The 20,206-nt window shown below is 45.9% G+C and overlaps 1 protein-coding gene across 1 annotated transcript in view; it reads left to right on the plus strand.

Moving 5' to 3' along the window:
• ADARB2 (adenosine deaminase RNA specific B2 (inactive)) overlaps positions 1–20,206 on the plus strand; it is a gene marked incomplete at both ends in the record, with an annotated part of 517,782 nt that overhangs the window by 471,812 nt on the left and 25,764 nt on the right. The window contains 2 exons of the mRNA XM_080717125.1: positions 1,720–1,871; positions 15,647–15,815. Coding sequence (XP_080573251.1) covers positions 1,720–1,871; positions 15,647–15,815 — 321 coding nt within the window. The remainder of the gene's footprint in view (positions 1–1,719; positions 1,872–15,646; positions 15,816–20,206) is intronic.

The following is a 20,206-nucleotide window of genomic DNA, read 5'->3' on the forward strand; positions in this document are numbered from 1 at the left end:
AATGTAGAAGACCAGGCAGGGAACTCTCTCATAATCGGAGGAAGGATTTCTCCTCTCCTCAGTTATCCAAAGCTCAGCTAGAAATATTTCCCAGTGCCCCGTTTGTGTCAAAATCAATGGTGCTAACATTTACCAGGAGCTGACTGTGCTGGGGGGCCAGCTGGGGTGGGGTGAGGGGGTTGAATGACAATTGTACCTCATCTCTTTCCTGCATTGGGGGGGACCTGCAATGCCTACAAAAATCCAGTAAGAGAGGGTGAGGTTGGAGCCTCATGTGCCAGGCTCCGCACTGGGAGATTCCGCAGGGCATGCTGCTCCCGGGGCCTCTGGAGGGGATCCTGGGTGGAGGGCAGGCAGAGGCAACCACTGGATGGGTGGTGGGCAGGTGCCTCAGGGGCTTCCTGGGGAGCGAGTGTCTGTTCTGCTGCCTGTGAGATCTTAGAGCCCAGCAGCATAAGTCACCAATGGGTAAAACATCTGAAAACAGCAAGAGTCACAGAAAACCAGACGCTGAAAGCCAGGGGGGGGGAAAGGGAAGAAACGCAGCCCGTTTGCTCGATGCCCACTGAGGGGCTCCCAACCTCTACAGAGGCAGGAGCCTCTCCACTTTTGAGCTGAAAGGCTGTGGGGGAGGCTTTCTGGGAGCAAAAAGCTTGAATCCTCCAAGATTAGGTGAGTTGGGTTTTTCCAGATTTCCCCTGGCTCAGTTGGACGCAGAAGAAAAGCAGATTCTTGGCTACGTGTGTGTGTGTGTTTGTGTGTGTGTTTGTGTGTGTGGTACTGGGGGTTGAACCCAGAGGCAGTCTACCTTTAAGCTACATCCCCAGCCTGATTTTATTTCTTACTTGGAAACGGAGTCTTGCTAGTTTGCTCAGAGTCTCACTACTCGCTAATGCTGTCCTTGAACCTGTCTTGTCCCAGCCTACCAAGTACTGGGATTAAAGGCGTGCACACCTCCCCAGCCTCTCTTGAATACCTTTCTGTGCCCATGCACCTGGGCTGGAGGCCAAGCGCACCACACTGCACCCCTTTTTTTCTTTTCTTTTTTTTTTTTTTTTTAGTACTGGGGATCGAACCCAGGGATATTATACCTCTGAGCCACACTCCCAGTACTTTTGATATTTTTTTTTTAATTTTTGAAACAAGGTCTAGCTAAGTTGTTAAAGGTCTCACTAAGTAGCTGGGGCTGTCCTCCAACCTGGGATCCTCCTGTCTTGGCCTCTCAAGTCCTAGGCTTACAGGCATGCATCACCACACCTGGCCCAGGCTTTTTTTTTTTAAGTCCCTTTTTAAAATGTCTTTAATGCGCACATGTGTTGCCCACCAAGATAAGGCCAAGTCAACAGCGGGCCGTGAGATACTGCCATAAAGAGCATTTGGGAACTCATGGGATTATAATTTTATAAATTGTAGTTTGTGGCTTTGTAATAAATAAATAAATAAATATAAATAAATAAACCGAAAATGCAAATGCTAAGGGAGGGTGAGAATGTGGGATGTCTACTGGGGATGTCTGCTTCCCTGTGGCTTTGCTGTATTCCTATTCCAAAAGTGTCTGTGCAAAGAGTAAACAACGTATAAAATGTTAAAAAAAAATAAAATAAAAGGCAGGGGAGGATTAGGCAGTCTCCAGAATTGGACAAAAGCATTCACTGGGCTGGAGGAATTGAGGTTTGGCTTGTATAAATGAAATGACCCACATCCTCTTTGTGTCCCTAGCAAGCGGGGAGAGGACTCAGAGAAATCCATCTTCGTGCGGTTAAAGGAGGGAGGCTACAGGCTTCGAGACAATATTCTCTTCCACCTGTACGTGAGCACATCCCCCTGCGGAGACGCGAGACTCAACTCACCCTACGAAATCACCACTGACCGTAAGAGACAACAGATTTGCCTCGCGTAAACAAACTGGGCCGGTTTCCCTCTACCTGGACTCTGTCCCAGGCTGTGTTGGTGCTGGAACCGTGCACTGCAGAAGCTCTAACATGCTGGGAGTGGGTTGAGGCTACAATTAGCTAGATGATCAGACCTCCCAAATCTTCGTCTGAAGTGCCCAGATCATTGGCCAAAAAGTAGCTGGAAGTCTAAAATTAGCTTTTCAATTGCCGTAGTTCTCTGTTACTTCATTCTAATAGGTCACACAGTTCCTATATCCCAGACCGGAAAGAGGGATGAAGGAGGCAGCAAATGAGAAATACACAGGGTGGAAGCAAATTCGGATGGTCTGGTGGCCTTATTCGCAACTTTGGGCAGAACAAAGTTTAGCTTTTTCTTTTGCTTGCTTTTTTTTTTGCTTTTGTGTGTGTGTGTGTGTGTGTGTGTGTTTGTGTATGTGTGTGTGTGTGTGTGTGTGTGTGTGTGTGTGGTACTGGGTATGGAACCCAGGGACATTCTGCCTCTTACCCAACCCTATTTTCTATTCTTTATTCAGGGTCTCACTGAGTTGCAAAGGGCCTCACTAAGTACTTGAGGCTGGCCGTGAACCCCAATCCTCCTGTCTCAGCCTCCCAAATACTGAGATTACAAGTATACACCACCACACCCAGCTTTTTTTTTTTTTTTTTTTTTTTGTACTGAGGATCGAACCCAGAGGCATACTACCTCCCAGCTACACCCCAGCCCTTTCTATTTTTATTTTGGAGAAGAGGTTCCCTAAGTTACTGAGGCTACTTTCGGACCTGCAATCCTCCTGTCTCTGCCTCCCAATTACTAGGATTACAGGTGTGCATCACCACACCACCTAGCTATTGTAACAAAGATAGGGCTAAGGGTTGCCCTGCAGTACAGTGACCCTGGTTAATCACAAAGTTCCAGGACTGAACTCTGAAGCAGGGCTTGCTTTGCCAGGATGCATCACTGGAAGAGGGGCAGATCTAAGCATCCATGTGCCCTTCGCCCCACCTGCTCATCTTCACCTGCAAAGAGTGGGGGCTTTGTGTGTTCCAGGATTGGAGGACAGGTGTGGGTCTCACTCTGATGTCTTGAATAACATCGGTGTCTCCATGATAGCAGAGAAAGTATGCTAACTCACTCCTCCCCTCAGTGTTGTTAGGAAGTTCTACTGTTGATGCTAACTGTATACATATTGCATCTGGATGTATGTGTGTACATATACACACCATGCACACATGCCCACATACACATTCTCCCTCTTTCTCTTTCTTTCTCCAACCTTTCTAGAAGTAGACCTAGGAAAATCTTCCATTGTAGACAATGAAATTAAATATATTTAAATGTATTTCTTTTTTTTTATTTCGTAGTACTGGGGGTTGGACCCAGAGGAATTCTACCTCTGAGCTACACCCCCATCCCAATTTGATTATTTTTATTTTGAAATTGGGTCTCATCACGTTTCTGAGGGCCTCGTTATGTTGCTGAGGCTGGCTTGAACCTGCAATCCTCCTGTTTTAGCCTCCCAAGTAATGGGACTATAGGTATGTGCCACAGTGGCTGACTTGTAAGAGTATTTCTACTGCCCAGATATGAGCACAGTTAACTTGCCTTTCATTCTATGTAAAATGTAAAAATTAATGCAATATAAAAATATTATATACACAAAAATAAATTTTATATATATGTATATATATATATATATATATATATATATATATAATGAGGGATCTGGCTCTAATAAAGATATTGCAACATCAGAAAGCTTATTCTTTGCTCAGAGAAAATCTCCAATAGAAATACAATAGATAATGCACAGTTATTAAAGGATGGATTTTGGCCTTCTGATTTTTCTTGCATGGAAGGCTACTTTGGTGTTCTATCAAAGTCAGGAAAGCCGAGCATGGTAGCACACGCTTGTAACCCCAGCATTCGGGGGCTGAGACAGGAGGATCGCAGTTCGCAGACAGCCTCAGCTACTTAGTAGGATCCTTTGCAAAGCAGCAATACCCTATTTCAAAATAAATAATAAAAAATAGGGCTTGCGCCAGGCATGGTGGCGCATGCTTGTAATCCCCGTGCTTGGGAGGCGGAGACAGAAGGATCATGCAGGTTCGAAGCCAGCTGTGCTGGCTTAAGAGACCCTGTTTCCAAACAACAAGTATAAAAAAAATAGGTCTGGGAGTGTAGCCCGGAGGTAGAAGGGCTTCCAGGAACCCCAGTACCACCAAAATAAAATAAAATAAAATAAAATAAAATAAGGCTTGGGTTATACCTTGGAGGTAAAATGCTCCTGGGCTCCATTCCCAGTACTTCAAAAAAAAAAAAAAAAAAGAGTCTGGAGAAACATCTCGGTCAGCATTTTCAGTGATATAATCCGAAACACATGACCACACAAAGTAAGGAAGATTTATTTGCTCACAGTTTCTTGGAGATTCTGGGTTCAGTTCATGTGAGGCCAGGGTCTGGAGTTCTTGGCATGGTGATGGAAACTAGGTGTGGGGGCGGAGAGTGAGTGCTCAAAGCTCTGCTCCTCGCTTATGGAAGGTGGTGCATCCTTCAGGCAGGGAGAGAGCAGGGCTCTGCTCGCACATGGTGAGAAGGGGCCAGAAGCAAGAACAAGCAAGCAAGGAGATTCAGAGACACAAGTACAATCCCCACAGCCACAGCCCCGGGGACCCACCTTCTCTGACCATACCCTACCTGCCTAAGTTACCACCCAGTAAGACCATTACAATGGGTTCATCCACTGATAACATTACCACCCTCAGGACTTGACTGTATCAGTCCTTAGCCCCTCAGGAGATATTCTGTATCTGACCATAACAAGAGACAAACATTTACTGAGTGCTGGCTGTAGGGCATATTTGTAATGAGTGCTTCCACCAAAGGTAAAGTGGGGTATGGGCATTTGGGGAGGCAGGGAATAGTATGTTTTTAACTACTGCAGGCTTATGATTAGCACCTCTACCAAAGGGAAAGAAGGGGGAGATGGTTGATTCCACATGTATAGCCTATTTCTCTAACACTCAGATTGGACGCAAGACCAGAGAAATCATTCTCCTTTGGCAGGCTTTCCTCCCACTCCTTCACATTCCCCTTTGGAGACTACTTAGATGAGATTCTCCATAAGGTGATTCGAAGTGACATTTCCACACTTGGGGGAGGGGGCAGCAAATCAAGTTCAACTGAGAATCAGAAAAGGCAAGCCATTTAATATCAGAGAAACTTAAAGAAACCACCCCCGGGAGGCTGAGAGGGGTGAGGGGTGGGGTGGCGCGAGAAATGTGAAAAGCAGATGTCGCCCTGCCTCCGAGGGCGAGAGAGGTCATGCAGGGCTTGGCTTTACCCCTGTGCATTCTTCAGAAAGACAAAGGCAACAAAGCCATGTGAAGCTGACTCCTTCTCCTTGTAAATACCCCTGGAGCTCGGCCTACAGATACCAATTTGCCCTATAAAAATTATGAAATTTGGTCCATTTCCCAAGAGACAGACACTAGGACTTATCATTTTCTTTAGAAAGGCTTCACATCATGAAAATCCAACCTGGGAGCCCTCTGGCTGTGGGAGAAAGTCCCAGGAGACATTTGGGGCTAGCCTAATTTATCCAGCCTCTGCCAGAGTCCCCAGCAGGAGTCAGGAGAGGGCTGAGAGCGCCTGAGACTTCCTGCTCTCCCCCAGGGGCAGTTCTGTGTCATTGGGCTCCCCTTGTCTCTGTACATCAAGCACCCACTGTGGCCTCTCCAGCCTCAGCTCCAACTTGCAATGCTGATGGTTTAGAAAAACAAACAAATACATTTTCAGAGGCACCCCGGGGCTCATCTCCACACACAGATGTCTTTTATTTCATGGTGCTTTTAAGAAGTCGCAGGTGCTGGTGGGAAAAAAAAAAAAAAAAAAAACTAAAGTGTTTCCCTCACATTTTTTTGCTGCAGATATGCCAAAAAAAAAAAAGTTATAACTGCCCGTGTTTTGCCTCTAAACTAAGCTAGTGTCTCCCTGAATCTTCCCACCTGAGGAGTGTGGGTGGGGCAGACACCTGGTGACTTTGTAGCATAGACTTTTCAGCCAAAAAAGCCATGGATCGCTTTCCCCATATTCATTCAGGAAGGCCAAAGAAATCTGAAGGCCTGCTTTCCTGTGCTTAGAAGGGGCCTTTGGAGAGCCTGCCCAGCATCCTTTTCACCTCCTGAGGGAGGCAGAAAACGCTCAGGAATTAACACTGTCGTTCCCAGTTTGAAGATATTCACTAAGCCCCACTTTGCACTAAGAGGGATGGGCGCTCTTTATCCTGCTCACTCGGGGGTGTTTTTCCTCGCCAGTCTTTAAGGAAGGCTGGACCACTGAATAAGGGATTGACAGTGACCAGGTCTTGCCCCTGAGCAGCTCCTTCCAGAGTTGGCAAAAGGACAGTCAGTGGTGACAAGACCACCTACAGGGAGACTTGAAGCGAGAAGCAGAGGAGACCAGTTAGAATGAGTTTCAGAGGTCAGCCTCTGGCGCCATCTAGCCTACAGATTAACCTGAGTCACCCCCAGCCTGGACATCCTGCCAGCTCAGGGTCTACGTTCCTAAATGAAGTCCTGGGAACTATGTGGTCCCCGAAGGTCACTGTGACTTCGTTATGCTCACAGAGAGTCAAGGACACAGGCATGCTCTGTCTGCTCCACTGAAAATGTAGTCTGGAAGCTAGGAAGCTCAGCCCAAGCCAAAGAAGTTCTAGACTGGAGTTCTTCCTCTTCCTGAGGTTCCATCCACCGCCTGGCCCACTTTCCAGCATATTGCCTGTTTGAACTTGATCCCTTTAGTTTATTTTATCATTATTATTATTTTATTATTATTAGCATTATTATCTATTTGTTTGGCTTTTTTCCTTGTTATTTGGTCTGCATGGAGCTACTGGGTATCTGCACACAGAGCCTGCAGCAAGTCTAACCTCTGAGCTGGAAACATTCTCTTTCACCCTCTTTCTCTCTTTCCCTCTCCCTCCCTCTGTATCTCATGCATACATGCAACACACACGCTTATACACATAAGTATACAAGCCAAGCACGTGTACCTGAGACCACATGAACACATAAACACACGCTTGCACACACACACGTACCCAACAGGTTCTGATGCATCAGAATCAATAAATGCAGCTGTGGCATGAGGTCCAAGAGGTTTGGAAACTTGAGCAGGTGGCCTCAATTATTCCTCTTCCCTTTAATGGACAAATGAACACAGAACATAGCATAATAAGAAAATTTTCTATAAAGTTTTAAACAATCATTAAGGCAAGTGCTATCTACCCAGAAGGTCCATGAGAGACGGAGCCTGACTTGGAATTTCTAGCAGCCTCTTTCTGGCTTCCCACCAGCTGCAGAGCAATTGCCTTCCACTGGGGACCTCTCCAGCCTCACAGGTTTTCTGACAGCTCAAAGCTTTCCAGGATTTCCTGAGCCCTGTGAGCCAAAGTCTGCTAGAAAAAAATCCCAAATTCCTAAGGGCCAGGTTCAGGGGCTTTGAGTTAAAGAGACAACTTGAGGAGTCTGGTGTTTCCACCGAACCTAACTTTCCCAGGATGCCTGTAGCTAAAGAAATTCTATATTCCAAGAGTCGTGGGGTTTCTTCCCCAGCAAAACACTCGTCTGGATAGATCAAAGAATTTCCAACCCTGGAGTCTTTATATGATATCAATGCCACTTGACCTATAATATTCTGCAGATATATTGCCTGCAAGCTTAGGGGTGTGTTAGCCTCAGTTGTTTTCAATACTGGTTTCTTTATCTGGGTCACCTGAGAAGTCTTTACAAATTCAAGTCTCTGCCATCCTCTCTTTAACTGCAATTCTAATGCATAAGGAGTGGACTGGAATCCAACAATCTGTAGTTTTCTTAGCATGAGCCATTTTTCAAGTCACCAGATTTAAGCCCTCTTAAATCATCTCCTGTCCAGATTAAGCATTTATGTCTTGCTGGCTCAGTGCAGAGGTCTCCGGAGAGAGGACAGAATGGCAGAGTATCTGCAAAGACCAGCCAGAGCTCTGTGGTAGGACCCCCTGACCTGCAGCATGATGGTGGGCAAAAAAAGGCTGTTACTGGTGTGTTGTCTACACTATGGGAGAAAGCTTCCTCAGCAACAGCCTCTGCAGACCAAGGTCTCTAATCTCACTCCACCCAGCCCTACTCCAGTTACCTCAAGTAACTCAGTGACTGCCAAATCCTGAATTCTTCCTGGACCTATATGGCCAATGTTGGTCAAGATGGATAGGAATGCCCAGAAGACTTTGCTTCACACAACCAGGAGGACATATTATTTGTTTTTAGGCCAAAGTTGAGATTTGGAGACTCTCTAGAGCATCAGGGTACCAGCTTCTGCCAAGGTGGAACTAGGCTTCATCCAGACTTAAAAAAGAGGATGCTTAGTTGGGCGTGGTGGTGCACGTTTGTAATCCCCGCCCTTGGGAGGCGGAGACAGGAGGATCGCGCAGGTTCGAAGCCAGCCACGCTGGCTTAAGAGACCCTGTTTCCAAATAAAAAATATATTTTAAAAAATAGGTCTGGGCATGTAGCCCGGAGGTAGAAAGGCTTCCAGGAACAGGAACCCCAGTACCACCAAAAAAAAAAGAGGATGCAACTAATGAGTCTCTCTGGAGAACCGGGCTAGAACTAGACTGCTCTGCTAAGATCCTAAATGTAAGAAGATAAGGATCTGGGTCCCCTCACTGTGAATGAGCAACTTCTGTCCTCCTCCCAAATCGCCAACCGACCACCTCACTGCAAGTTCTTCTTTCTTGGTAAGACTTGTCAATAACGTGGAAAATTCAGTTGGTACTACCATTTTCCAAGAATTTAACAGATTAAATTCTCCTATCTATCTTCCAAAAGGTGCATGAAAAGAAACAGGATTGCATATTTATCTACATACATATGCTAAGTACTTAGCACATTCACTCTAAGCCAATTCCATTCTTTATATAAAAGAAACATTCAAGAGATAGAACGAAAATCCCATTGGAAATCAGGGAATCAAAAGTACAGCTCCTTAAATTCCTTTTGTCAGATGGCCTACTGATTTACAGAAATCTGCAATATATAATATCTGTACATTGTAAGATAATGAATTTTAATAGCCTCATAATTCAATATCATTGCTATCATCATCATCATCATCATCATCATCTAATAAAACAAAGATTACCTATACCTACTATTTGGTAAATTTTATATATTTTATTATGACAACAAAGAGCAGAATGCTTCACAGATAAGCTTTTGCAATATACCCTCTGGCAATAGTTGGAAAATATAAAGTTTATTTGGTGTTTAAGAATTTTTTTTCTTATAACTTTGTGGGCTTTTTATTGTTGCTATCTTGATGTGCACACTCTCTCTCTCTCACTCTCTGTGTCCTGTACCATTGTAAAAACCATGCAGTGCCTTTTAGATAAATCTCTGGCTGCCTAGGGGTGGATTCCTTTGTCATTTATTGCCATCTCCTTTTGATTCTCCCAAAAAAATCAAAAATTCATTTGAACAAAAGCTTCCTAAATCATATTACTACCCTAATTTACCTTACTAGTCCTAAAAGGTAAGAACATTTTAGATTAATAAAGACTACAAGGATGAGCCTAATGATCTGGAATATCAGAATGGGACTAAAATATTCTAATGGACTAGGGAGTATTTGTATATACGTGCAGGCAAGATTTTCATATTTCATATTTCCACTGTCTTGGGCACACTGTAAATCCACTACGGATTATTTAAATTCAGCTCCCTGCAGTTGCTGGTTGGATTGACATTTTGTTCCACTTGAAGTGGCATCTTCAACTCCCTCCTGCCTCTCGCAATTAGCCAAGACAGAGCCAGAGGGAGCAGTCTCCATGACTGCACCAGCATTGACACTCGCCCTGGGACTGATCAAGCTCATCGGGGTGCATGCTGGAGAAGGCAGCGGAGACTTAACTCCTCCCCAAATAAGTACCCTCAGGAGTATCTCATGCACCTGGCTCTTGAGGCATAATTACTCTAGCCTGGAGACTTTGGGTTAATTCCTAGAAACCAGCTGTTAATTCAAGCCAGGCATCCTGTTGTCATGGCATTAATGGACAGTAAGAAGTTGCAAAGGCTTTGCAATAAAGACAACTTTTGAGATCTGGAAAATGGCACAATGATTAAAGTGTTGAGAAAATATAAGGACACCATAATTAACAGAAATAGAGAGACATCAAGAACATGTTCCCTGGGAAACTATCTCCCAAACAGAAAAGTTTCTGCTTGTGGTAACATTGTAGAAACCATGGGGTATGCCATCTCCTCCATTTCCAATGCTATGTAAAAATTCAGATTAAACCCAAAATCTGAGGTTTAAACTGAATTTTTGAAGTTTAAACTCAAGCATTTTTTGAGTCATATAAACTACTCTATGTTTGATTTATCATCAATATCACCATCAACATCATATTACTAATTCTTATTATCATCATTATCATTGTAAGCAACATCATTGTTGTCATAGCCATTATCATCACCATCAATGATCACTATTATCATCATCATCACCATAATCTCTCCATCATCCCTATCATCACCATCATTATCATCATCACTACCATCATCATTATAATCATACTATCAATACCATTACCACCACTATCACCACCATCATCACCACTACCATCACCACCATCATCACCGCCATCATCACCACCACCATCACCACTACCATCACCACCATCATCACCGCCATCATCACCACCACCATCACCACTACCATCACCACCATCATCACCGCCATCATCACCACCACCATCACCACCATCATCACCATCAACACCACCATCATCACCACCACCATCACCACCATCATCATCATCATCACCACCATCATCACCACCATCATCACCACCATCACCACCAGCATCACCACTATCATCATCACCATCATCACCACCATTATCAACACCACCATCACCACCATCATCACCACCACCATCACCACCACCATCACCACCACCATCATCACCATCATCATCACCATCATCACCACCATCATCACCACCACCATCACCACTATCATCACCACCACCATCACCACCACCATCACCACCATCATCATCACCATCATCATCACCATCATCACCACCATCATCATCACCATCACCACCACCATCATCATTACCATCATCACCATCAACACCACCATCATCACCACCATCATCACCACCACCATCACCACCACCATCACTACCATCATCATCACCATCACCACCACCATCACCACCATCATCACCACCATCATCATCACCATCATCACCACCATTATCACCACCACCATCACCACCATCATCACCACCACCATCACCACCATCATCACCACCATCACCACCACCATCACCACCATCATCATCACCATCATCACCATCATCACCACCATTATCACCACCACCATCACCACCAGCATCACCACCAGCATCATCACCATCATCACCACCATCATCATCACCATCATCACCACCACCATCACCATTATCATCACCACCACCATCACCACCACCATCACCACCATCATCATCACCATCATCACCACCATCATCATCACCATCACCACCACCACCATCACCACCACCATCACCACCATCATCATCACCATCACCACCACCATCACTACTATCATCACCACCATCATCACCACCATCATCACCACCATCACCACCAGCATCACCACCACCATCACCATCATCACCACCATCACCATCACCACCATCATCACCACCATAATCATCACTCTCATGACCATCCCCATCCTCATCACTACTATCATCACCATTACCACCTCCACATTCCTCACTGACACCATCACCATCATCACCATCCAATTCCCACTGCCATTTAACAGTGCACAAAAAAGGTGTTCAGTCTACCTAAGAAGGGATGGACAATTGTTTTTTATACCCATCCAGGCTCTATTTCTCTCCTTGGATCTTCCTTCCATGGAAAACTCACAGACAAGTCCAAATTAGATCTCATCAAGTATCTGGTTGGTCTCAAGGTAAAAAAATAATCTGAAATCTGTCAGCTGACTTTTGCCCAGGAGTTCAGTAATCTTTTCCCCAAAAAGATAACCTTTAGGTACCATGAATATGTAGAGAAAGAACTTTAGCTTTTAAAACCAATGAGAAAGTACAGTAGAAATTACTCTAATATTCATCAGAGAAAGTTCCCATAAAAATCCACATGTTTACCATTCATCAGCATTTCAGTGTGAGTAAACGAAGGGAAAACTATCTTTTTTTTTTTTTTGGAATGCCTCTGGATTGAATCCTTAGTTTTATTTTATTTTTTTTAACATTTTATTATATTTTTATTTTTTTTATTTTTTTAATTAATTTATTTTTTAAATTGGTGCATTGTAGTCATATATCAATCACATTGGAGTACAAGACTTGAGAGGATATACAAGCACACATCATCCAATTAGCCCTCCTCCAGCCCCCGTCCCATTCCCTCCCCCTCCCTCCATCCCACACTTCTTTGGTGATTTACTTTGATACATTTGTTTATGTACCTCCTGCGTTTTAAAGAGGCTCCATCCTCCAGTATTACATACCCTCTGATTGGTCACATTAGTTGCTTCACTATAGGGCCCTTTCTATAGCTCAACCTCTTCCTGTTGCCCTTTTCCTCCTAGTTATTGCTGATTAAGAGAAGCGTCTGATTTATATTTTCTGCGATATTTCTCTGTGCATGCTGCGTTGCAAGTACCGATCCCACTCTTGATGGTCCCAGTAGTGGCCTGGCTACTCAGTGGACTGATCCAGACCTCGCTGGCTCAAGCAGCGGCCTTGCCTCATGGGAGGACCCAGTTCTGGTCTTGCTGGCCCCTGAACCGGTCAAACCCCTAAGCTGGCTTTGGTCCTGACCTTGGAGGCCGCAGGAGTGAACTTGCCTCACGCCAGGCTCCGATGCTGGTCATTGGCCCCTGCACCGGTCTAACCCCTTGGCAGGATTCCAATCCCGGCCTCGGAGGCCCCAACACTGGTAATGCCTCACGGCAGGCTCCGATGCCAGCCTCACTGGCCCCAGCACCGGCCTAACCCCTTGACAGGCTCTTATCCTGGCCTCAGAGGCCCCAGTACCGGCCTTGCCTCAAGGCAGGCTCTGATGCCGGCCTCGCTGGCCCCAGCACCGGCCTAACCCCTCGGCAGGCTCCGATCCCGGCCTCAGAGGCCCCAGCACTGGTCATGCCTCAAGGCAGGCTCCGATGCCGGCCTCGCTGGCCCCAGCACCGGCCTAACCCCTCGGCATGCTCCAATCCCGGCCTCGGAGGCCCCAGCACTGGTCATGCCTCACGGCAGGCTCCACTGCCGGCCTCGTTGGCCCCAGCACCGGCCTAACCCCTCGGCAAGCTCTTATCCTGGCCTTGGAGGTCCCAGTACCAGCCTTGCCTCACGGCAGGCTCCGCTGCCGGCCTCGCTGGCCCCAGCACCAGCCTAACCCCTTGGCAGGCTCTTATCCTGGCCTAGAGGCCCCAGTACCGGCCTTGCCTCAAGGCAGGCTCCGATGCCGGCCTCACTGGCCCCAGCACTGGCCTAACCCCTCGGCAGGCTCTTATCCTGGCCTCGGAGGCCCCAGTACCGGCCTTGCCTCACAGCAGGCTCCGATGCCGGCCTCGCTGGCCCCAGCACCGGCCTAACCCCTCGGCATGCTCCGATCCCGGCCTCGGAGGCCCCAGCACTGGTCATGCCTCATGGCAGGCTCCGCTGCCGGCCTCGTTGGCCCCAGCAGAAAACTATCTTTTTAAAGAAAGTTTTAATATTTATTTATGTCATCATATGTATGTAAATGTAGGAATCACTATGCTTTCTTTTTTGTGTGTGTGGTACTGGGGTTCCTGGAAACCCTTCTACCTCCGGGCTACACTCCCAGACCAATTTTTTTATTTTTGGAAACAGTCTCTTAAGCCAGCGCGGCTGGCTTCGAACCTGCGCGATCCTCCTGTCTCCGCCTCCCAAGCGCGGGGATTACAAGCGTGTGCCACCACGCCCGGCGCATCACTGTGCTTTCTTATATATGATTTGCATGCAAAGCCATTAACCATTTCTCCAGTACAATATCATCCAGACTTAACATAAAAATTTTTAAAGAAAAATTAATAAATAAATGCGAACTTGGTTGTTCATATTCATAATAGTTCTCAACAAAACTGTGGCGTGTGTGGTACAAAGTACATAGGTGGAAAGAAAGGAGAAGAACCTAGAACACATCCTAATGAGGGATGTTGAAGAAGAATCATCCTTATGTGCATCATTTCTGAACCTATAAAATTCCCTGCCCCGTGGGTCTTTGGTACTTAGAAGAACTGAGCTGTTCTGTTCTTTACCAGCACTTTCCTACATGCAATTGCCTTTCATTTTCATGACCTAAAAGCTAGTTATTATTACTGTCCCTATTTTAAGGGAGAGTAATCATGCCACAGTGTGTAAGTAACTTTCCCAAGGTTATACAGCTATTAAATGATGGGTCCAAGATTAAAATTTAGACCAGTTTAAGGGCCAAATTTCACCCCACATCTGTCTCTATATGTTTCCAAAGTTAGGCCTACTTTACAATTCTTTTTTTATATCAGTAGAAGTTTTATCAGTTTAACAATCGCATTTTCTTAATAAAGTCATTTTTGTAGTTTTCCGTATTCTGCTCATCTGTCAACCTTAAAGTTTGGTTTCTTTGCCTCAATGTCACCTTTGCGTGAATTAAAACGAGTCCATGCTTCATAATTAAAGACTTTCTTCACCCCTGGCCTGACGCTTCCTCTTGGCCCCCAATGGTCTGTCCCGGGGTGACTTATGGCACCCCTGCTCCTGTCAGCTTCGTGCCCTCTATTAAAAGATGCTCCACAGAGCGCTGATGTCTCTGCCACTTCTTTCCTTTTGGCCTTGCAGGCCTCAGAGCTCCACAGAGTTTTGTTCAGATGCTTTATAATTCTTTAACAGGTAAAAAAATAATGCAGCCACCCCTTGGTATCTACGGAGGATTGGTTCCAAGATTCCCTGTAGATGCCAAAGACTGTCGATGCTCAAGTCCTTTAAATAAAAGGCATTTGTGTATAACTTTGGCACCTCCTCCCATATGCTCTAAATCCTCTCCAGATTATTTATAATACCTAATACAATGAAAATGCTATGTAAATAGCTGTTATACTACATTGTTTAAGGAAATGATGACAATGGGGAAAGTTTGTATATGTTCAGTAGAGATGGAATTTTTTTCCAAATATTTTTGATCCTTAGTTGATTGGCTCCACAGGTGCATGGCTCGTGGATATGGAGGGTCAGCTGTATTTTATGATATGAAAATTAGATGCTCAAATTTCATTAGATGTTCAGGTTTTGGTGCCCATAATTCAAGGATTAGGGGAACACAGCCAGGCTCATACATTAACATATCATGTGAGGCCACTTTTCTAACTTGGTGGCAGAGTAGGGTGGTAGTGATAGAGAAGGGCACACAGTCTCTTGAGATGTTAGCCCTCCTCCCTGAGCAGCAATGCTTTAAAGTCCATACCTTACCCACGTCACTGCTGGAACAAGGAAACTTCTCGACCCTAGCATTTGCTTCTTGAACCTGCCCCCTGTACCCAGTTCCTGCCAAGGTCCTGTGACTCAGTCTCTGTCTCACTTCTCTCCTCCTCTCCCACCTCTCAAGCCCACAGAACCCTCGTATCTCTGGACAGGTGTTCCCACCACCTCTCACCACCGCCTCTTCTTTTGTAGTGAACAGCAGCAAACACATTGTCAGGAAGTTTCGAGGGCATCTGCGCACCAAGATTGAGTCTGGAGAAGGGACCGTCCCTGTCCGGGGCCCCAGCGCCGTACAGACGTGGGATGGTATCCTTCTGGGAGAGCAGCTGGTCACCATGTCCTGCACGGACAAGATCGCCAGGTAAGAGCCATTAGCTATCTTGCCCCCAAAAGTCAGCTGTGGTCCTCGGTGGGAGAGCAAGACAGCAGGCTCCAACCCACAGCCCATTCCAGAGTGACATCAGAGAAACCTGGTACACATGGGGACTGATGCAGAGCACCTCTCTTCAATGGGCAGACAGCTCACATTTTGTTCTGTGTATTTTGTTTTGGTTTTGATTTTGTTTGTTTGTTGTGGTCCTGCAGATGGTACCCAGGGGCATTCCACCTCCAATCTACACCCCCAGCCCTATTTTATTCTTTAATTTTGAAACAGGGTCTCACTGAGTTGCAGAGGGTCTCACTAAGTTGCTGAGGCTGTCCAAGAACCTGTGATCCTGCTGTCTCAGCCTCCCAAATACTGTGACTGCAAGCATGCACTACCACACAAGGCTTGTTTTGTGTTTTACTGAGTTTTGTTCCATGTACTTAAGGCAAAATTACCTAAGAAAGCAAGAGCTTAACAGTCTCAATGTGTCACTGCCAATGAACCAAACCCCAGCATGGGTCTGCCAACCCAGAGCAGTACGGTGTGTGTCAGGATTAAAAAGGGGGCTTCTTCTCCTAGGACAGCTTACTTTTTTCACCAAATCCTGACAGTCATCCGAAGAAAGATGTCAACTTTAAGCTAAGCAGGAAGCCACTCCTCTGCTACCCCAAAGACATGCTCATTGTAGAAGTTTCTGAAAGCTTCCATGTGCTGGCCGCAGAGAGGGGGACCCTCTAGGGTGAATAGGAGGAAGAGAAAGAGTTTGCAAAGAGAACATCTCAGCTTCTATCAGGGAGCACCAGCTAATTGGTGAAGGTCTTCAAGCTGGACCTGAACCGCCCTGCTCCCTTCTGACCTAGTTCCGATACCCAGGACCCATTCCCACCACCTCAGTTCTGATGCCCCTAGAATGCCATTTCCACTCTAGGAATATTTCCATAACTTTGGCTTGCAAAACAGTCACCAGGCACACTCTGGGGGAAAGGGTCATTGCCGTTTAAGTTTTTCTGAAAGAGCCACCCTGATAACAGCAATGATGATAAGTAGTCATAGAAACCCTAGGTTAACAGTGAGTGAGAAGATCTTTTGAAGGCTTAGATAAATGTATTTATCTGTGGCTTATACCCAAGTCCAAACAGCATTATATGCAAATGTAGTCTCTCAGCAAATTCACATCCCCAAATTCTAACATTATTGCCCCTAAGACGTTTATATATTTTATTGTGAAAAAGGTTCTCACTAGGTAAGACTGAATGTCTTACTGCATTGCTGAGGCTGTCCTTGAACTCTTTTTGTTTGTGTGTGGTACTAGGGGTGGAACCCAGGGGCTTTTCTATCTCCAGGCTATACTCCCAGACCTATTTTTTATATTTTATTTGGAAACAGGGTTTCACTAAGTTGCTGAGAGCCTCACTAAGTAGCTGAGGCTGACTTCAAACCTGTGAGATCCTCCTGTCTCAGCCTCCCAAGCGGGAGGATTACAAGCATGCGCGCCACCACGCCCGGCTGTCTTTGAACTTTTGATCCTCCTGTCTCAGCCTCCCAAGTACTGGGATTACTGGTGTACACCAGCCTGTCCAGCTACCTCTAAGACTTTCTGCATGGATATGTGTGTGGCTAAATTAGTCAGGCGAGGAGAATGTTGATTTCACAGAACTTGCAGGGAAGGGCTGAGAGAGATAAAGAGAAAATGAAGGCCGAGACAAGCTGAGCCTGTTATCTAAGCCAGAGAGTGCTAGGGCAGAAAACATCCTGTATCCAGGAGGTCCTTGGCTTCTGTCACAATCATAGGACCTGTGGGAGAAGATGAGGGTGCGAAAAGGTGTTCCCTCACCATCCCCAGTTAAAATGCAGCCATTCGGAATCTCCAACACACAGCAGCCCCAGTATGCACCAGTGTGTCCCTAGTACTATGAGAGACAGTGCCTCTTATAGAGGAGGGATTTGATGCCGATTGATTGATGAGAAGTAATTTCTCACAGGAATGACAACTGAGTCAACCTGGCAGCTGGGGAAGCCAGAAAGGAAAGAGATGTCTCCAATCCTGCTGTCCTTTCACTAGCATCTTGCTTTTATGGAGGGTTATAACTAAAATATTTTAAGAAATTATTAATCCCAGGAAACAGCAAAGCAATCATGGGGTGAGTCAGGGAATAACACCAAAGTAGTCGCAGATTAATCAGAAAAAGAAAGGGTAAACAAGGAAACTGTCAGGGTCTTTGCTGATCGGTCAGGGTCCCTGGTTATTGGTCCCATTTGGTTCTTGGGAACTTGTCTGTGTGCAAACAATTCCCACGTGAGTGGGAAGTTTATGCCCTACCCAAGCCAGACGAGGTGACCTCAAAGCGAATGACTAGCAATGTTTTCAACACATCTTATCACTCAAACAAATATATATGGGCCAATTGAATGCGCGTTCTACCTATCATATGCCAGGAACATTCTACTGTCTGTTTCCCCTCTAAAGAGAAAGATTAAGCTGCACTTGAGGTCAGAGGCGGTGACATCATGTAATACCAGGAAACCCAGAGCCAGAGAAAGGACCCAGGAGGAAAAAGGGATACCTCCAGGGCCTCCCGGTCCCAGCCCTGCCTCAAACTCCAGTATGAAACTTCTTGGTCACCTCTGTGAGATTTCTGGGACTGCAGAACAGATAAAGCATCAGCCCCTGAGAATAGCGACTCCGAATGCTCATGGGAAATTACTGAACGGCTACAGGAAAAAATAGCGCCATTTACTTTCTGCCTTTGATTGCCCCCAGCTCTGTAGAGCAAGGAGAGGACCTAATGACAATAAATCAAAGCCCTGATTTCTGAATCAAAGGGAGCAGCCCGTAGTCGTCAAATAGCTCATCTTTCAGAAGAAAATGTATTCCTCCTTTCTTATGTTTTCATCTCCTCATGGGCAGACAGGAAGAAAAGAAAGAGCAGCAATTTTCGCTTTAACACAGATTCTCTTGGTACCCTAAGATAGCACTGGGTTTCTAAATGAACTCCCTGACTCCCCAGGGGAAAAAAATGAAGCAAATTAATGCTACAGAAATGAAATGAAATTTTGTTGTCTCTGAGATCTTAAACATCAATAGACAGTAAATTAAACAGAGGCTACAAAGCCCTCACTCAATGTGTTGGTGGCAGGTCTATCGATGGGGCTGCAGCCCCTTGAAGGCTGGGTTCTTCTCTTTTTAATAAAATCTCCTCGAAAAATGAAAAGTCTGCATTACATCCCCTCCAAGGGTTTTCAAACAGCATAGCATGTGGAGAAAGAGTCAAGACTGATTTTGAAGGGAAAAAAAAAAGCATCTCTGGGAATATCATATCGCTCCTGGAGAGGGTGAGAACTCTCCTGAACCTGCCCAGAATTAACCGCGTGTTAATTAAAAGCGTGTGCCACAGTGCCTGTGACACTCGCATACTTAGTTCTTTGTCCCCACTGCCGATGCTGGGTGTGTGGGGACAGGACAAAGGAGTGTACTGGACAGGCAGGAGGGGAGGGGACCACGGCACCCTTGCAGGTGCCCCAGCTCCCTCCCACCTCCCTCCTGCTCAAATGTGTTTTCCCTTCAACCTCACACTTTGGCTTTCTCTTGTTGTCTACCGCTCCTCTTTCTTCTCTGTCTCTCTCCATCTGTCTCCCTGTGTCTGTCTCTACCTCCTTGTGACTCTTTTTCTTTCTCTCAATCTCTCTTCCTTTCTACATTTCTCTCTCCCTCACCCTCTTCCTCCCTTCCTCCCTCTCTCTTCCTCTCTCTCCCTTCTACCTTTCTCTTCCTCTCCTTCTCTCTCTCTCTCTCTCTCTCTCTCTCTCTCTCTCACACACACACACACACACACACACATACACACATATATTCTCTCTATTTTTCTGTCTCTTATACACATACACATTCTCTCTCTCTCTCACACACACACATACACACACACATATATTCTCTCTGTTTTTCTGTCTCTCTCTGTCTCTCTCCCCCCTCCCTCTCTCTCTCACACACACACACACATATTCTCTGTTTTTCTGTCTTTCACACACACACACATTCTCTCTCTCTCTCTCTCTCTCTCTCACACACACACACACACACACACACACATTCTCTCTCTGTCTCTCTCTCACACACACATTCTCTCTCTCTCTCTCTCTCTCTCTCTCTCTCTCTCTCTCTTTCTCTTTCTCTCTTTCTCTCCCTCTCCCTCTCTCCCCCCTCATCTCCATTCCCATCTCCTCTTTGCTCCACACATAATCCCTGAACCAACGAGCTTCCTGGGGCTCACCACTACCTGCCTACCTCTTCCCCTGACAGCCCTCAAGCGCGCCCTCCTTCCCTGCCTGGCTGAAGCCTCACCCTCCTTGGGTCATACCCCACCACCCTGCCCTGTCCCCTGTCCTGA

This window comes from Muscardinus avellanarius (genome assembly GCF_963383645.1).
Source record: "Muscardinus avellanarius genome assembly, chromosome: 20".
Taxonomy (NCBI): domain Eukaryota; kingdom Metazoa; phylum Chordata; class Mammalia; order Rodentia; family Gliridae; genus Muscardinus; species Muscardinus avellanarius.